The sequence below is a fragment of the Chiroxiphia lanceolata genome, chromosome 6 (assembly GCF_009829145.1).
Source record: "Chiroxiphia lanceolata isolate bChiLan1 chromosome 6, bChiLan1.pri, whole genome shotgun sequence".
NCBI lineage: Eukaryota > Metazoa > Chordata > Aves > Passeriformes > Pipridae > Chiroxiphia > Chiroxiphia lanceolata.
The window spans coordinates 50,412,560-50,430,625 of record NC_045642.1 but is presented as its reverse complement, the minus strand read 5'-3'; the positions used below and the strand labels follow the sequence as shown (position 1 = coordinate 50,430,625).

The 18,066-nt window shown below is 43.4% G+C and overlaps 1 protein-coding gene across 2 annotated transcripts in view; it reads left to right on the top strand.

Annotated features, from left to right (window-relative positions):
- The first annotated feature begins 4,864 nt into the window (after nt 1-4,864).
- Nucleotides 4,865-18,066, top strand: part of SYNE3 (spectrin repeat containing nuclear envelope family member 3) — a 67,118-nt gene continuing 53,916 nt past the window's right edge. The window contains exon 1 of one of the 2 annotated variants that reach the window (XM_032691042.1): nt 4,865-4,944. Coding sequence is in view for 1 of the 2 variants with exons in the window: in XM_032691040.1 (XP_032546931.1) it covers nt 16,022-16,076 (55 nt within the window). In the remaining variant the exon portion in view is untranslated. Of the gene's footprint in view, nt 4,945-15,906; nt 16,077-18,066 lie in introns of those variants that run through there. The other variant, XM_032691040.1, reaches the window with a different exon arrangement.

Genomic DNA, 18,066 nt, shown 5'->3' with positions numbered 1-18,066 from the left:
GCAAGCGATGTTCACATGAAGAATCCTGATATGTCCAATGTGTGTGATACAGTCTGTTCTGCTCACAAATAAATGGAGCAGTGCCTCAGCTGGTTAATAGTGGCTTAAGTCCCTTTGAATTGAGTTAATTTATACAGATTTTTGTCTGCTAACCTTGCTCCCACATTCTTTTCATTGTTAGGCTTGCTTCTGTCAACTGCAGAAGCCACAGAGATTTGGGGCTTTTTCGGCAGTATCTTGTATCTAATAGAAAACTTGAAGTAAATTTCCTCTGTTCCTAATTTCATATGCTTACTATGATTCCAGAAGTGATACTGGGAGTAAGAGGTCCAGATTTAAATATCTTGTGTGCTGAAGGCTCCTATTCTCAGAAGAATATACAGGTGTAAGGGGCTTGGTTTACAACAGTTGATTTAATGGATGTTGTTAACACTTTGTCTATTTACATTGTGCAGGCTCTGTTTGACTGCAGTCTTCTGGGGTATTTGCTAACTTCTAGTTTGAGAGGAAATTCCAAATTTAAAAGCTAATAAAAAAAGGGGCACCAACTATCACTTTTCTGTTCACGTGGAAACATACTGGCACCAAAAAAAAAATTCCTAAAATTAATTAATTTGTAATCTGTCTTACAGACTCTGTGCTTAAATTTCTAGTGTCCTTAGAGTGTTAAAATATTGAAGTTTGCCCATGAGTCAGAACTCGGGTGAAAAGTAAGTGCCTAACTAAGGGACCATGTGTGGAGAAAATACTGAAAAACGAAGTTGAGCCAGAACAAGAGTGCATGTGTTGGCTATAGATCACCAGGGCCAAATTCCTGCACACCTGAGGAACAGGAACCCTGAAGAAGCTTGGTGTAAGGGGGACATGAAACAAAGGATGGAGTGGCATGGAGGTGTTGGGGTCCTGCTCTATCGAAGACAATGCAGCTGATGGAAACTAAGCCAAGGGAATGACCCAAATGGTGACCGAAACTTTGCTTCATTAACTTGAAAATACATATCACCTTTCACACCACCACATGTGCTAGTGGCTAAAGTCACTCAAACTCCACCTAAATGTGAAATTACATCAACTGTAACTTTACCTTTTTCACTCCTTCAAAGAAAACTATATATTTATAGCTTAAGTGGGGAAAGAGGTCAGAGAAGATTCCACATTTGTATCCTGAGATAGTTGACAGGCTGTACCTATCCCCCTCCCAGGGGTGCCTATTGGGTAAGACTTGAATGCTTGGCTATATCAAATGCTTCTTCAGGAAATTCAGAGAGCAAACTTGTGTTTGTGACCATACTTTTAGAGCTATATAGTCATATCACAACTTAATATACTTGTCACTGGCTGCATTATTCATACTTCAGGGATTCACATGTGCTTCTGCAGACAATGTATTTATCTCTGGCAATCCAGTATCACAGATATGAACCTGCATGTCTGTTGCTCAGTAAACTACACTGTTTTGCACCCGGCTGTGAGACTTATTGAACAGGACTGGACTTCTAGGCCAGCCTTGAGAGTTCATTGGGCACGACCAGACTATTTGTGAACTCAAAACCATGGTAATTCTTATTGAACATGATCAGAATTACAGTGCCACATTGGCCCTGCATTTCTGTTCCTTAGTGTTGCATTGGCTGTCACTCAGAATAAGCCCAGCCTCCCCTAACCCCTCTGATACCTGAGGCCAGTTGAAATGCAAGAGGATTTATTTTCTGCCAAATTTAACGCAACAGAAAAATTGACCTTACTCTTAATGCAACAGGGTGTCAGAACTGATATAGTAGCACAAAGTCTCACTTCTCTGTGGAGGCAGTCAGTCTGTGCCCAGGTGTGGAACCAAATTAGACAAAAGGTAAAATCCAAAATATGCAGCAGGGAGTATGTGAAATGCCAGGTTAAGTCAATGTGATCTCCACGTGAATATAGGACAGGAAGTTAGCCTGGTTTGCCAGTGTGATCCTTGTCCTAGTGCTCCTGCAGATAAGCTGCTTTGACATCAGCATTTAGAGTTTATAGTTCTTCATTCCTCACTGATTGAGAGTTCTGTAGCAACTCCTACCACCACCCAGAAAAGCTTTCTGTCAAGCAATGCACAACTTCTAGTAACTATAAAACAACACACAAAAATATGCTGATAAGTCCCAATGTTGAGATCTGTCGTGCCAAAGGCATGTCACTGGTATGTTGCACAGAAATGCTACTCTGCCAAATAAATGCTGTTCCTCCCACCCTAACTGCCATGTGACTCATTATTTAAATAACAACATTGCTGTACCTAAGCAAACATAAAGGAAAACATCCTAATGTCTTGTAATACTTGTTTGTCATCAGTTATGAGCTTGAATAAATTGGGTGTGTTACGCTAATGAGAGAGAGCAGCTACCCTGCAGCATATTAAGTGGTTTTCTGATGCCTTTGAGATGTCATGCAGGTCCTCCTGTGGAGTAAACCATGCCAACACCATTGTTACTTTTGCAGTATTTTGTGCTTTCCACCCAGTCTCTTGGGTATTCTACTCATCACAGGAAATGGCTGAAAATGCTGTACATTCACTGACAAATACTTGTGGTTTGGTTTAGTGGCTGGGCCAACTGCTTCTAAAAATATATTCCTTTCTTCCAAAGAAAGAGTGCTAGTGCTGCTGCTCTTTCTTTTTCAGAAGCCCCTCCACGCTTCCACACTGCTTGCAGTCATTCCAGCCTCTCCTGTGTTGTTTAGGTGTGGTTTGTGGGCAGCTTTGTATTGTTTGGGTAATGCACTGAATGCTCATTTACTTAATGCCTGCTGTTTGCCCATGTATAGGATTTTTTTTCTACCTCAGCATGTACAAGCTGTTTGAGGTAGTAAAATCAGAGCCATGAAAGCATCCACATAGGGAAATGCAGAAGAGGAACTTTGTGCAAGCAATTTTTAGAGACAGGGATGCACTGTCCCCAACCAGCAAACTCTTTGAATATAAGGGGCTTAAAAGGTCTGTGTATGCAAAGTAATTTCCAAGGGGGTGGTTTCATAAGGAATTAATTGCTGCCAGTGACAGTGGTTCATGTACTCACTGTGATAACTGAGCCAGTTTTCCCAAGGTGAATTCACAGGTAGGATTTTCTATTCTCTATCATCTACCTATTCTAGAGACATTAGCTTGGAGTCCAACCCCTTTGGGTTGTATCCATTTCTTCACACTATTCCGAAGGTCATTATGAGATAATCAACTCTGAATTACTATGAGCAAGAGCAGCTGCGTAGCCATAGATTCAATTTTACACACTGGTGATATGAACTTTACTCCAGGTAAATAGTCTGTCAAAACCAAGCTAGTGAATAAATTATTTTCCAAGTTAGATGAAAGGCTTGTCCACAAACACAAGGAGATTACAGCATTCAGTTGCCCTCTCAGTGACAACTTAAAAGATCGTAGTCACCCCAAATATGTCACTACAGTATACACTGTGGCCAGTCGGAGCTTCAAGGTCAGAACCTGCTACAGAAGTGCACTCCTCACCATGACGTTCTGACAAAATTTCCTTTGACCTTTAACACTGCTGGTGAGGGATAGTGATTCCTGATGGTTTGGGAGCAATATAAATAAAGAGCTATTCCAATTAAGACTGTGCTGGCATGTGGATGGCAGATCACCTTTCTGGCTGTGGGCAGAAATGAGCCCACGAAGGCTCCTCCGGCTGATACATCATCCACCCAGCACTAAAGGGTCGAGAGCTGTCACCCCCTGCCTCTCACAGAATCGGGGAACTCACCCTTTCTTCACTTCTGAACTACATATCTCGAGGCTCTTGACCACAGTACTGTTATGTGTAATCAGATTTTTATCGCAAATAGCCCGTTTTTCTGCTCTTTAGGCAGACGCACCGCTCAAGTTTCCCAGCAGCAGAGGGCAGCAATATAAACCCTGCCAAGGAGGACGTTTTCGTGCTTTATGAAATACAAACCTCTTCACATGCTCATTCAGTTTGTTTACATTATATTGTTGTTCAAATATGAAGAGGCTGTTTATTCTTTCCCTCCTTCCCTCCCTGTGGCTCAGTGCACAGGCTCTCATATGATTGTAATTTTTTGATGCCGCAGATGGAGCACAAGATGTTGATGACTTCCTGGCTTCTCTCCCTGGGCCACAGAACCGACGCTGTGGCTGGCAAAGCACCACTGCTGCTGCTCCTTTTGTTTCTAGCTGATTTTCCCATAATTACCTGAACACACGCGGTAGACTTTGTGCCTCAGCCAGTACTACAGTGGAAACAGGTTTTGTTTCTTAAGTTTTCGTTTGTGTTTGTTTGTTTGTTTTTTTCTCAAAACGTCACTTCATGCATCCAAATGAATTCCCGGTCGCACTACTTGGTGATGAGCTGGGGTTGTTTCCCGCACGTGTAACTGCTGAGATACAGGACATTCCAAAGAAACATTAAGAGCCTTGCCCACGTGCTGGCGCGGATCACCGGGGCTACTGGCAGGCGCGGGGATCGCCTGGGGCTTGTCGCCCGCGGTGGTCGGTGACTCTCACAGCTCCAAGCCCCGCAGAACGCGATACTGTGAGAAACTCAGCTTTTCCTCTTCTGGTGCATTTTACTCTTGCTAAAAATAGCAGAATGCGGGTGCTCACCTGGCGCCCGTGGCCGCGGCCGCCGCGCGGGGACAGCGTGGCCGCGGTGCCCAGCCCCGGGCAGGCGGGTCCCGCTCCGCGGTCCCTCGCCGAGGGCTCCGCTGCCGGCGGGGCGGGCCGGCCCGCGTTACATAACGCCGCCCGCCGGGCCGGGCCGCGCCGCCAAGGGCGGGCCCTCCGCGCCGTCCCGCGCAGCCCCCGGAGCCGCGGGGCCGGTGCCGGGCGGCCCCGCCGAGCCTGAGCGAGCTCCCGAGCGGCCGCAGCGCGGCGGGGGAGAAGGAGGCACCGCGGCCCCTGGGGCTGCCCGCGGGGGAAGCGGCGGCGGTGCCGCGGCGGTGAGTGGGACGGGGCCTGCGGCGCTGCCGGGGCGCTGCTGCGCGGGGCCTGTTGCCGGTGCTCGGGGGGCTGCGGGGAGGGAGTAGCGGCGGGACTGCGGCGTCCCGGGGCTGCGGCGTCCCGGGGCTGCGGAGCTCTGGGACTGCGGCGTCCCGTCCCGTCGGTCCCGTCCCGTCCGGTCCCGTGCCTTCCCGCCGGGTGGGAGCGCGGCTCGGCCGGCGGGGCTCTCTGACAGCCCGCCCGGCTCCAGACCCGCCTCCTGTTGCTCGGCGCTCCCTCCGGCCCGGGACCGGCGCGGCGGGGCCAAACGACAGCCCGGTCCCCACTCGGCCCCCCGGGTAACAGCGGCAGCAGGCACAGCGGGAACAGCGGCAGGGCTTGTCCTTGCCAGGACAGCTCCCTGGGTAGTCCGAAAGCTCCCTGTCTAGTCCTGATACAAGTAATAGCGTAGCTGCAGTAACTGCAGCATATCTCTCTAAATAATATAAGCTAAACGTGTAAAGCCTTTTATTTAGGTTCTTTAAAAAAAGACTCGCATCTGCCAACGAGTGCCAGCCTGGTTCAGCGTTTAGCTGCAATTCTGCAACTTTTTCTCCCCAGATAGGTGTCGAGCTCTTGCCAAAGCCAGTTGCTCAGCGTTACTGACAGGTTTCTTCATCTCTAGGTCCCCACTGCTAGGACGCCACTGCGGTTTGCAAGGTCCCTGTTCCTCTTTTCCCTTCCTACCTCTTCCCCCTTCAAATCTATTAGATATATCCTCGCTTGGCTCTGATTGCCCTTAAGCAGGTCTGACTTTGTCATGTTTTTTTCCTAAACTGTTGGAAAGTTTCCCAGTTTAATATTATAAGGCCCTCTACCCTCATTTTTAGATTCTGTGCAACTTTTGTATGTAAAGTCCCCCTGCCTCTATGTGTCATAAGGCTTTGGTTTCTCATACACTTGTTTTCTGCCATCTCTTTTATTCCCAAATCCCTGTTGGTTTGGCCTGTGTGAGTCCAGGGAAATTTTATTCTTAGGAATAGGTCTATTCAAATAGGTTAACAGATTGAAATCTGCAGAAATTATGCATGTATATGATGACTAATTGTGAAAATGATGGTTGCAAGACTGCTTTATTTTGCAAGTTAATCAGAGCAGGATGCCTGCCTTCTCCTTTGCTTTAAATTTAATCCTGGCTATCTTGAATCATTAATGAAAAATCATATCACTCTGCCACTCTTACCCAGCTCCTTGCTGCTACTTTTGGATGTTACTTTTAAGCTGTTGGCATGCTGTGTGTAATTTGAAAATCTTTGTAGGCAGTGCTTGTTTTCTGGGGAAAGAATTCAAAAAATGCCACAAAACTTTAAAAGCTGATTGGTTGCCTTAAAGCGTTTTCCTTGTTTTCCTAAAAATGTCTCAAATCTGATGTTGAAATGAGCATCAGCTTGGCACGGTCTCTGTGGCTGCCAAGTGTGTGAGCCAGTTGGATCTCAAGGAAATGTAACTTAATGCAATCAGTCCCGTGGTGACTTTTTTTTCCACAAGAAACAAACATCTTTTGGTGAGTCACAGCAACATTGTTCCCTACAAACTAGCTGTCAGGAAATGGAGTCTGACAAAGCTGATGGTCTCATATAAAAACAGCTTTCCCCTACACCCAGTGCTGCTTTCCCATTGTTTGTGAATCATCAGATCTCAAATTTCCAAGGAAGGCAGAATTAGCTACCATTCAGGGTGCGACACTGTGGTGCTTAACTTTCTTCCTGTGTTCCTTCTGATAGTTTCAGGTCTTTCCTTCAGACATGTATTTCACTGCTCCTTCTTTCCCTCTTATCTTGGTCAAGACTTCTGCCATGCTTCCAAGTCTATTACTGGTGCAAAGGTCCTCTGTGTGGCCTTTGTGCACTAACCTCATTAAAAAGTGTCTAGCTTTTCCTTGGGAGTAAGCCATTTTTTGTGCTTCTCCACTTATCTGTGGCTTGCAAATCATCCTAAAAGCTGCTGTGTACACTTGTGGATGCTCAGCCTCAGAATGTGGCTGTACCTGCATCCACATGACTTTGGAGAGCAATTCCACTGCCTGAGGGGATGCTACACACCTGCATAGATCAAAAGATAACTAGCTTCTATTGGAAATAAGGTTTTTGCCATTCCTTAATATATGTGTACACATGTATTTGTCCCTTAAATAATATTTTATTACCATTTCCCAGTTTCACACCAAACGTGATATAAGGAGAACAGCTCCAAGGTAATTAAGTTCCTCCAAATTTTGTAGAAACAGGCCAGCTGAGAAAAAGCAAGTCTAAAATCAGACACTTGCCAGTTTTACCCAGTTTTTATCTCAGTGACTGAGTGATATGTTTATATGTGACAACCTCTATTTGGCAGTAAGATATTGGGTGTAAATGAAGCTGTAAAGAGAAAGGGAGAAGGATTTTCTGGGCAAATGCCCCTGAACTGGTATCTCCCTTAAAACTTCAAAGAACACAAATAACTCTGATTTGATACGTTGCATTTTGAACATGGGAACAGAAAATCTTTGTACAGTTCAGTGTAAACTTTTAATCAACCAAGGAACACAGTTCTGTAGGAGATCTGATTTCTTGAGTTCGGCTGGTCACAAAGTGCTTTGTTTTTATGTCCCTGCATCTCCAGGGCACAACTCCTGTCTTTGTTCTGCCAGGCACGCATTTGCGCAAGTACACCAAGTACAGATGGGCTGTGATCTCAGCTAGTGTCTTTAGATCTATTTCATTTTGACAGAATTGGCCAACAGTTTCAAGACTTACTGAATGCCATCATGTAAGTGTAATTCCCTTGAAACCAAGCAAAAGCAATGATCACTCATCCTGACTCAGAATAATGTATTTCTTGACATGGCTGGTAGGACAAATCCCAGATGTTTTGCAGCAGTGACAAGACACTGAATCTTGTTTTGGATTGGATTTTTTTTGTTAACTGTTAGTCCTTGTCAGCTGTAGATGGGGTTTCATGATACAGCTTCAACCTGTCCCAGCAAGCTTGTTCTACCATATATACAGGTGCTATGACATCCTTAGAAAGAGTCCCTTTACAACTGGATTGGTTATGTCCATTTAAGGACTGTGAGCAAAATGTGAATCCTGGTAATTCAGCCATGTGCAAGGAAAAAGCCATATTGTTACAGGAAGAATTCTTGAGCTCCAGGATTGTTAACAGAGGGTGTTAACTGGCAAGGGAGTTTTTAACTTGGCACAGTTTCTATATGAAGGCAAAGGTATTGAGGCATCTGAAATCAACAGGAATAAATACCAGGTTCCTAAATACCATTTAGAGTCTGGCTGAAAATATTCTTACTGTCTTTGAAGTTTAGGAAGTGGAACACTTTTATTCTTGAAGGAAAATATCTCTTAGGGTAGGGCTTACTGGTAATCAGTAATGTCTCAGCTTCTTCAAGCTACAATTCTGTGAAATTAAAAAATCCAAACAGGTATTCAGGATCTCTTTTGATCGTGCTAGTCTGCTCTGCAAACAACTGAATGGTAGGATTTGTGCCTTCAGTTAATATTGGTTAAAATACTCTGAAATGACACAAGAAAAACTGAAAAGTGTTTAAAATTCAGTGTTTAAGCTTCAAAACTGAGCCTGATATTGATTAATAGGCTCCAAGCTATGCATCTTTGAATTTTTCTTAAGTTTTGATCTGAAATGTAATTCCGTTGCCTGAGGCTGATATTGGCGTATGCATTTAGGAATGCAGACTTTTCCTATAACAATACTTCCATGACTAGCTGCAGTATTGTAAGCATCAACTTAAATACAATTTTGTCCTTTTGTTTGAAAATTTACTTTTCTTGTTTGTTCTCTGTTGTTTGTTGAGGGCGTAACTGTCAGAATTTTAAAGAAATGGAGTCTTTTAAACTTACCTAAAGATCTCTCCTTACTCACTCCTCTGTGGAGCTGGAGCTTGAAGTCAGTCCTTGCCTTCCACAAGAACTGATGGCTTTGCAACCTGCTGTCTGTTAGGCATTGCTGTTGGATTCACTGCTTCATAGACTCAAAGTAGCACAAGCTGTTGCTTATCGTAATATGTTCCTGTGTTGCTAATAAATTGCATCACCGGATGGTACTGCCTGCATTACAAAAAATTACTCAGAGTTGTGACCCCTGGGGAATTTAATTTCAGGTATCTGAAGTGGCTCCACCTCAATGTTGAGATAAGGACGGTAGGCCTGACAGGGAAGGGCATTCTCACTGACACCACATGACAGTTTAATAAATAATCTTTGATGTGTCTGTGCACACAGTTTAATTGTATTCCAATGGCAGTGCATTGATTTTAAAGAGGATGTGGAATAATTTGTTTCCCTTTAGCAGAACTGACTTTTCATGTCTGTTGTTACAAGCTTCTTTTGTATGTTACACTTAAACAAAACACACGGGCTTGGTATGAAGTCCTCTGTATGAAGGGATTTCAAGGGAATTTCTGTTCTGAGTGTAACAGGCTGAGGATTAAGGGGCAGTCTCAGCCTTGGGATATCACTGAACAGGTGCATGATAAAATATACTGGAAGAAATTGAGAAATTGCAGGAAAGAGGGAGAACCAGGAGATTGTAGTTTGAGTTGAACTCAGGTATCAAGCCATGGCTTTCTTGGTTTGCTCTTGATTAGTGTTTGTTTAGGGGTATTAAAAGATTAAATAGCTGCTGTTACAGTTGTGCTATGCAGAAAGCCTTTTGAGAAATGTGACAGTAACACTTGGGAGCACAAGCTGAATGAGAGGCCCATGTGAGATAGCATGTGCTGGGGGACTTACTGTTATACTTAGTATTCCCTGCCTCTCACCAGGAAATTCTAGAAATACTTTACATAAGGCTACATGCTGCTCCCCTTGCAGTTGATGATGATGATAATATCAATAAGAATAGAATAGATACTTCAGTTGGAAGGGACCTACAGCATCACCTGGTCTAACTGCCTGACCACTTTGAGGCTGAGCAGAAGTAAAGCACCTTATTAAGGGCACCAAAAGCCTCTTAAACACTGACAGGCTTGGGGCATCAACTGCGTCTCTAGGAAGCTTTTCCACTGTTTGACCACCCTCTCAGTCAAGAAATGTTTCCTAATAGCCAGTCTAAATCTCCCTTGATGCAGCTTTTCCTGCCACAGGTTTGCTCTGTGATCTTGAAGAAGCATGTACAGAGTTTTAAAATGGGAGCAGTGATGTTGGATGCCTCATGTGTTGTTGGGTTTGGCACTGTCTGTCAGAGGCTACATTTGAAAGATAGATGCTGCTGAGAACATCAGTGTCTCCATCTGTGAAATGGTACACTAACATCTCATCTCACAGGCTACACTTGTGTGTGGTAGCTGTGTTGAAGGTATTAGGTTGGAGGGTGTCATAGGTGTGACAGAGTAAACCACGCATAGTGGATCTCAATATTTGGGTTTATTTAAAAGCCAAGAGTAGAGCTTTCACCCCAAGATATTACCTCACACACCAACTCACCTACTCACTCAGCTGGACTGACACAACAGCAATAATAAATTAAGCTGTGAAAAAAGTGTAGGGGTTACTTTTGGCTGTGTTTTCTTTCCACCTCACATAGAAGTGATATGTGATTTAAAACATTACATCCTTGTAATCCTTGTAAATAATCCTACCATTATAATGAGCCAATTGTATCAGAAAAACATGTGTTGCCTGACTGAGGAGTAGCTTAAGAGATATAACAGCTGGTCTTTATCCAGGCTGTGTACCCCATTGTTGGTGCAGCCTGAAGAAGTTCAGGGAGGCTGAACTGGAAGTGTACAGGCACTGTACCCACTGTACCCACTGCATTTTCAAGTCAGTTAGATGGAGAGCCAGGGGCATGTGAGGAAATATGCCCCTGCCTGAAAGTTTCTGTGAGTAAATAAAAGAAATCTTTGAAGCTGTCAATTCTTCCCCAGGCTGTGCATTTCCTTTGACTTAGGTGACTGACTTTTCCTAATGCAAAAGTGTCTTTGTGTGAACACTCTTGAGCCTCCGTGGGAATGTGGTAGTGGTTTATGAATGGCAGATGACAGCGGTTGACAAATGTAGGTGATGTAAGTCAGCAGAATTGGTTTATAGCTGGTTAAGCACAGGCTTTGTGCGAAGTAAACAGCTAATTACACAAGCTCAGTAAACACCAGAGACGCTCGTGTTAATTTAGATCTGCAGATTAAGAGAGCACCCAAGGAAAAATTTACTTGTTACCTTGTCTTTTAAGTCCACAGGAGTGAGGATAGAAATCTTGGCTCTGTGACAGTATTGCCCTTGGCTTCACCAGAGCCTGGGTTCTTCCCTTGTATTCTCAGATTATAGAGCTGCTGACTGCATTAGTTGTTTTGTCAGTGGATGCATGCTGCTGGTGAGAAACACTGATCTACAGAAAATGTCTTCAGCCTAAGAAAAAAGGAAAATATTTCAACCCCTTCTGGTGGTTTTGTTGTGTTTTTTGGTTTGTTTTTTTTTGTTTGGTTGGTTTTTGTTTGTTTGGTTTGGGGTTTTTTTATGATTTGTTTGTTTGTTTTTGGTGTTTGGTTTGTTTGGTTTTTTTGTGGGGGAGAGGGTGATATTTGTTTGGTTTGGGTTCATTTGTTTTTTTCTACAACACAATTTCCCATCCAGGACAGAGCTACCAGCAACCCTAAAGATATTCTTGCCTTCAGCATTACTTTATTTCTCCCCTCAGGTGTTTGCTTGTCCAGCTATTGCATAATGTGAGAATACAGGTTGTGCAGAGAGGCTTTGGAGTCTCCTTCTCTGGAGATACTCAAAAGCCATCTGGACACAATCCTGAATAACATGCTTTACTAGGGGACCCTGATCAAGCAGGGAAGTTGGACTAGATGACCTCCAGTGGTCCCTTTCAACCTCAACCATCGTGTGATTCTGTGAATACCTCATGATGGAGGACGGAGAGCTGGTGCTGTTATTCTTGTCTGCAGAGCAAACTAGCATTTGCTGTCTGATGAAAGAGCTGGAGGTGTTTATAAAAAACATTTTTGCCAGTAATTACATGAACACTTTTAATCCCAATACTTCAAATGTCACAGCCTTTTTTTTTTTTTTAAGTCCTTTTGTTATTGGATAGTTGTAGTTAGTCAGTGCTGAGGAATTTACCTGGATGTGCTTCAGTGCTTCTCAAATAATTGTTTTCTATAGTGTGCCCTTCCCATGTCAACTATCAGTCTGGTATTTGTGAAGAGCTGTTAGGTTATTGCTACTAGCAGGTTACACCTTAGTTTGGGGATTTGCAAATAGATGTTTTTCCCAGTTAAGCGACTATATCAGCAGTTAACCCTCTTCTTGGTTTATTTAGTCTTGCCCAGATCAGATCTGACATTTTTCAGGGTTTGGTTTTATGTGTGGATTAAGGGGGTTTTGTTTGGGGTTTTTTTTGTTGTTTTTGTTTTCGTGGGGTTTTTTTTTATGCTAACTGTTAAGTCAAAATCCTTTTTTTTTTTTTCCCCTTGTTCAATGGGACAGAGCATAAAGATGACCCAAGCCTGATCTTCCAGATGCTCAGCTTGCAGGTGGGACACCTGAATCATTAGGCTGTACATAATGATTAGGTTCTGCATTATGATTCATTATTTACACATAGTGAAACTGTGTAAAACCAGAAAGAAGGATGAAGAGCTTGACAACTGTCTGTGCCATCTGTGCCAGTACCTCCAAACCCAGTACTTAAGACAATCTGATTGCTTGATGTGGGTGTTCCTTTTCTGAAAAGTCCTTTCACAGCAATTCCAAACCAGATGCTTTGGCAAGTAGCAATTGCTTGGGCAGTCCCTTTATACCAATGTTATTCTAATTCAGAACCAAAATACAGTTAGAAATATGATCTTTCCCAGAACGTGGAAATTTTGATTCCCATACATGCCCAAGGTGCATTTCCTCTATTACTGAGAGAGCAGCTTCCACGTCTGGCCAGCCTATGACCCCAACCCGCACTAACGCTTGGCAGACTCACCTGAGCACTTTCATGCTTTTTCTACCAGTCTTGTCCTCACACGTAATCCTTCCCAAATCCACATCATGACCATTGTTCAGATTCCTCCTTAACACCTTTTTGCTGCCATGTCTGTGGAAATTTGGCCCTGATTAGGCAGCTGCTCCTCTGCCTGTGGCTTTTCATGCTAATGCTGCTTCATTTTTCCTATGTGTGTCCTCTCTGTCTGTATCCATGTTCTATCTGTTCTCTTCTGCTTCAGCAGTACCCTCTGTGAACTGGGGATGCCACCACTGCTCCACACGTGCTACCTGCAGTGTGGTGTAGTGCTGATTCACATCTAGAACCTGAGCCTCTGCAGGGTAGTAAGAATACATAACACAGTTGTAATGGTTGTCCTTGGAGAAAATTTTTTATACTGCTGCTCTGTTTCTTATCTGAGAGTTTTCATAGCTCTTTGTCAGAGCTCAGACAACACTTTATAACCCTCGCAACCCTACTGGGGTGACAACCTCTGTCTCCTAAACAGATAGTGGACTAGTACATCACTAGCTGCTCGTGCTAGTGGGCAATGAGGCCAGTCTGTCCAGAGTATCACTTACAGTAGATTAATCGGTGGGGCAGTGCAGTCATTTAACTCCATGGGCTGCACTGGGTTTGCAGAAATGTTTCCTTTGCAGTGCCTACAGGCTGCCAGGTAATCTAAGATGTCCAACAAATGTTCCAACAGTTAGAGTTACAACAGATGTTACCAGAGTTACGGATGTAACTGAATCCATATTTGAACAGAGATGTCGGGCTAAAGAAGGGGCCGTTCAAATGCTTTTGACTGTCACAACAGAAATGATAGTTGGCCAGAAAAGTGGGAAAAAAACTGTTCCATCCCTTGATGAAACTGAAAATAGTGTTCTTTGTGTGGTAGAGAAAAGAATGACAGGTCAGATGTTGTGGGAATATTTGGAATATTTTGCTGAATCCGGTTTCCTTCAAAAATATGGAAAAATATAAAATCAAGTTAGCTCTAAAGGGAATTATGCTCAAGTGGTAATCTGATATTTATATGTTTCAAATATGTTTAACTGTATGTTAATATACTAACTTATGGAAAGTTTTGTGGGGAATGCTGCGTTTTTCACTGTTAGTTTCATTCTTTCATTGCTGCCTCCAGGTTGTGGCTCTCTGGCTTTCTAGGGGAGCTCTTTGGCTTTCTAGGTTAGTCATCTAAAGAGACTGCTTCTTACCATGTGTTAGAAGCTGCTGTGCATGGCTGCTATTAGCCTCATATGCTCTTCTTCCTTAGTTTCAGTCCTTTTTTTTTTTTTTTAACAGGACTATGGCAAATTTACAGTGACTGTGGATATATCACAGCAGAGACAGAACAAGGGAAAAACAGTGAAGGGGTTCACTTATAGGCACTTTAAACTCTACTGTTCAAACAACACAATTCTAAACCAGCCCTGATTTGACTTTCAGATAAGTGGACCCATCTCCAGTTTTTGTTCCCCCGGGCATTGTATATTTTAGTCTGCACACTGATGTGCTTTGAGATGTTCTTATCACTTCTAAGGATCATTCACGTTAGCAAAAGGCGAACAAAGCAGTTGGAAAATAACTGGTGTATCACTTCCCTCTCTAGAGGTACTGTCAGTTTACTAACTCTTAAGATGTTCCTCCTCTTCTGTCCCTTGATTTTTTTTTTTTTCACCACTGGTGGCAAAATTCTGTGTTTGGTTGGCTGTGCTGAGGTCACCATTACATGTAGGGGTCACAGCCTCACTGAGGCTACTGGTCTTCAGTTAATCCTCTGTATTAGCAACTTCACAGGGTTAGCTTGATCAACAGTTTCTATTCTGTTGCTGTTCTTCCACCTAGATTTTCATCCATCTTTGTTCCTCTCTTCAGTTTTTACCCATGCTGTTCACTTGTGCTGCCCAATTCTGAAATGGGTGGAGAGGATCATAGTTTTATCCCTGTTTGTAACTGTACTTTCTAATTTGGCAGTAGAATTTGAACCAACTTCCCCCCCATGTTTTGCTTTCACTGATTTCTTCACCTCTCCTCTTTATGTTTATTATAATACTAGAAATGTTGCTCAGTGTGGTACACATTAGGATACACAGCAACTGAACAACTAGAGAGATTGGTGGCCTTACAGACTTGCTTTGGATTTACACTAACTTGAGTAAGTGGGATCTGTTTTGGTCCTGAAGTGTATTAACTACATCTACACCATAAGGATGATGCAAATGGTAGTGGTGTGGATAGACCAAACCAGTGGGTTTTATCGAATGTCTAACAGCAGGCATACCCAACAGGATCATAATTAATCAAGGGAGAATGCCGCTTTATATTTTCCAACAGTTTTGGGGAATTAGGAATGGAGAATTCATCATGTGCTCTCACGAGAGACAGCTGACGCCTACAGAGTGTATTCCATTCAGCCAAACTGTGCAGCAGAGGTATTTCCTGGAAATATCAGCTAACCTCTTTCTTCCCTTGCATGATTGTAACTGAAAGCAGAATCTAGATTACTGTGTCAGTCTGTGACGGGAATCTCCTGCTACAGAGCTGTGACTGAAAAAGAAGTGGAGATAAAGGAAAATAATAATTATGTTAGAGGCTGAGCTAATGATTTCTAAAAATCTCAGCTCTGACATGTACCTGTCTGCACTTTTACTTCTTGCTGGTCTTCATGCTGTTTATTCTGGACTAATTCCTGTTTAGCAAACATCTGTCAGGCATAATAATTTCAACCATTAATCCCTACAGGAATTAACCAGCTTGTTAGTTGATGACCTGAACTAGATAGTTTCTGGGGATTATTGCTATTTAAATCTCACCTACCTTTTAAACAGTGGCAACATGCTCTGCTCTGCGTTTCTTTTCTTTCTTTTTTTTTTTTTTTCTGGCCTGATATATAGATTGCCATCCCCTCTTTCACTCCCACAGCACGGAAGGAGGCAGAAAGGAAGTCCTGTGCTGCCTCTGACATGAGTGAGGAGGAAGCTACTAGTTTCTATTCATGCCAGACTTGCTCGTGCTGCCAACTGTGCGAATTGCTGTTGTAATATCCAGTGGAGGCCAGGCTGGATACTTCTTGCTGTGTTGGGAACCCATCAGGGAACTCTGATGGAATCACCACAGACTTTTACCTGCCCTTTCTTCCAGATTTCCCAGGCTTTTGGTAAGGATTTTGCAAGGTTACTTTTATTTCGTAATGAAGTGAGATGGTTGTGACCAGTCGATGTGTCTGTATCTTTTGACTCCTAATAACTTTTGAACTTATTTTCTGCTTTCCTCTAATTTGCCAGAGAGATAGAAGTGTTAAAGTTATTAAGTTCCTTGACACTTCAAGGATTTGAATTCTGGTGAAAAGGGAAATAGAAGTAAGTGGCCTGTTGCAGGAGAGCCATGACCCAGGGTTCTGGCAGCATACGGCTAGTGAAGGGCACCAAGACCAGCCCATTCATTGTCTTCAGAGCAAGCCCATGTCTTGCCTCCTGCCTGGTGAGGGTGGGAGGGTCCAAGGGTAAGGGCCCTGTGCAATGAAATAAGGTCCATAAATTGCTTTGTGAGCAGCAGGCCAGGATGAGGAACTCCTTCATGTAAGGCAGGAGAAAAGAAGCGAAAATATCCCCACCGTGGTGCTCACTATGGGTTGGAGATAAGGGGCAGACAGTGAAGTTAATAGAGAGAGAGTGTCTGCTGGGAACTGGGAGTGTTGCTGCGCTCAAGACATGATATCAGCTTTTACAACTCCAACATGTTTGCCGAATTGGAACTGCTGAGATCCCTTCCCTGAAGTTTGTGAAATAGTGTGGGTTTAATGCCCCATATGTGACTGTTGAAATGTGATCTGGGGCTATGCAATAGGTAAAAAAGGGGATTAAAGAAATTCAATATTATTTTTTTTAAGTAGGAAATATAGTTTGCACAAGCAAGGACTGTTGCTTGCGTTGTGCTCATTGAGCTCAAACAGGGTCATCGGAGGCTCTGCTGTGTGGCAGTTCAGCAATGGTCCTCGTCAGAGTCGGATGCATTTTCCTCCAGGAAGATGATTACCAGCTTCTCATGTTTTCTGAATCAACCTTTAGCAAAGCACCTACTGAGCCCTGTTCTATAAATTCAAAACAGAAATAGCAGAGAAAAATTCCAGTGATGTGAAATGTCTGTAAAATATAACAAGTGTTTGTGTTATCTTTAAAAGATGGCTTTGGAGACTTCTGAGGAAATACTGCTACTTCTTTTAGACCAAAGTTAAGTTTGTGCCATGATGTATATTACTACTTGTAGAAGAATTATATATTGCTTGGTTTAAACAAATCTGTATCTTTACACCTTTTCCTTCTTTCAAGTATTTGAGAATAGGTAGTGCTATTACACATCTGACAGGACATGTTTGTCAAATACCTTACTGTTTGGGTACAAATCCTCAGCTGATACAAATGCCTGTTGCTCTAAATGTATCTCTGTGTTAGCTCGCTGGCAGCTCCAGGGATATGTTCCATAATATTCAGGGTGGAATTTCCAAACTTGCTGGTAAGTAGTAAGCCCTGAGGCCCCATTGGGGTCTGAATAGAGCTGAGCTGCCTGATCTTTTCAGATGTTTGCAAAAAGAAAGAGAGATTTGGGTTCTTGTAGTACTCCATTTCTAAAAGGCAGTTGCTACTGGATGATGTAAGAGTGAGAGAAAAAGCGTTGGCTTTACTCATGCTGCTCAGCACGGTAATTATCTGTGATCATAGGTTTAAATATCTCTCAGGTTCCCCTCACTGAAGTGGGCCTGCTGACAAACACGGCTGTCTGCTGGGTCTGCCTGCTGTTTTACTCTTTGCTTTAGTTTTGATGGATCTCAGCAGGAGGAGGTTCAAATCCCCTTTAGGTTTATAAACTACAGGACTTCGGTCCACAGTCAGGCTAAAATGACTGCTAAAAAGGCAGTGCTGCTTCATCTCGGTTCTTCATGTCTGTCGTGAAGCCCTGGGCCATCGGAGTGCTGCAGTCGTGGCAGCACTGGCCTGTTCACAGAACCAAAAGAGTGCTCTCGTGCTCCTGGCTGTTAGGAGGGGTCTGTGCAACTGAAACCACAGATGTGATCCTGCCCTTTAACCCACAGTGCCTGGCGAGCACTCACTGTGGGAGGGTGACGAAGACATGGAAACTGCAATAGTTCA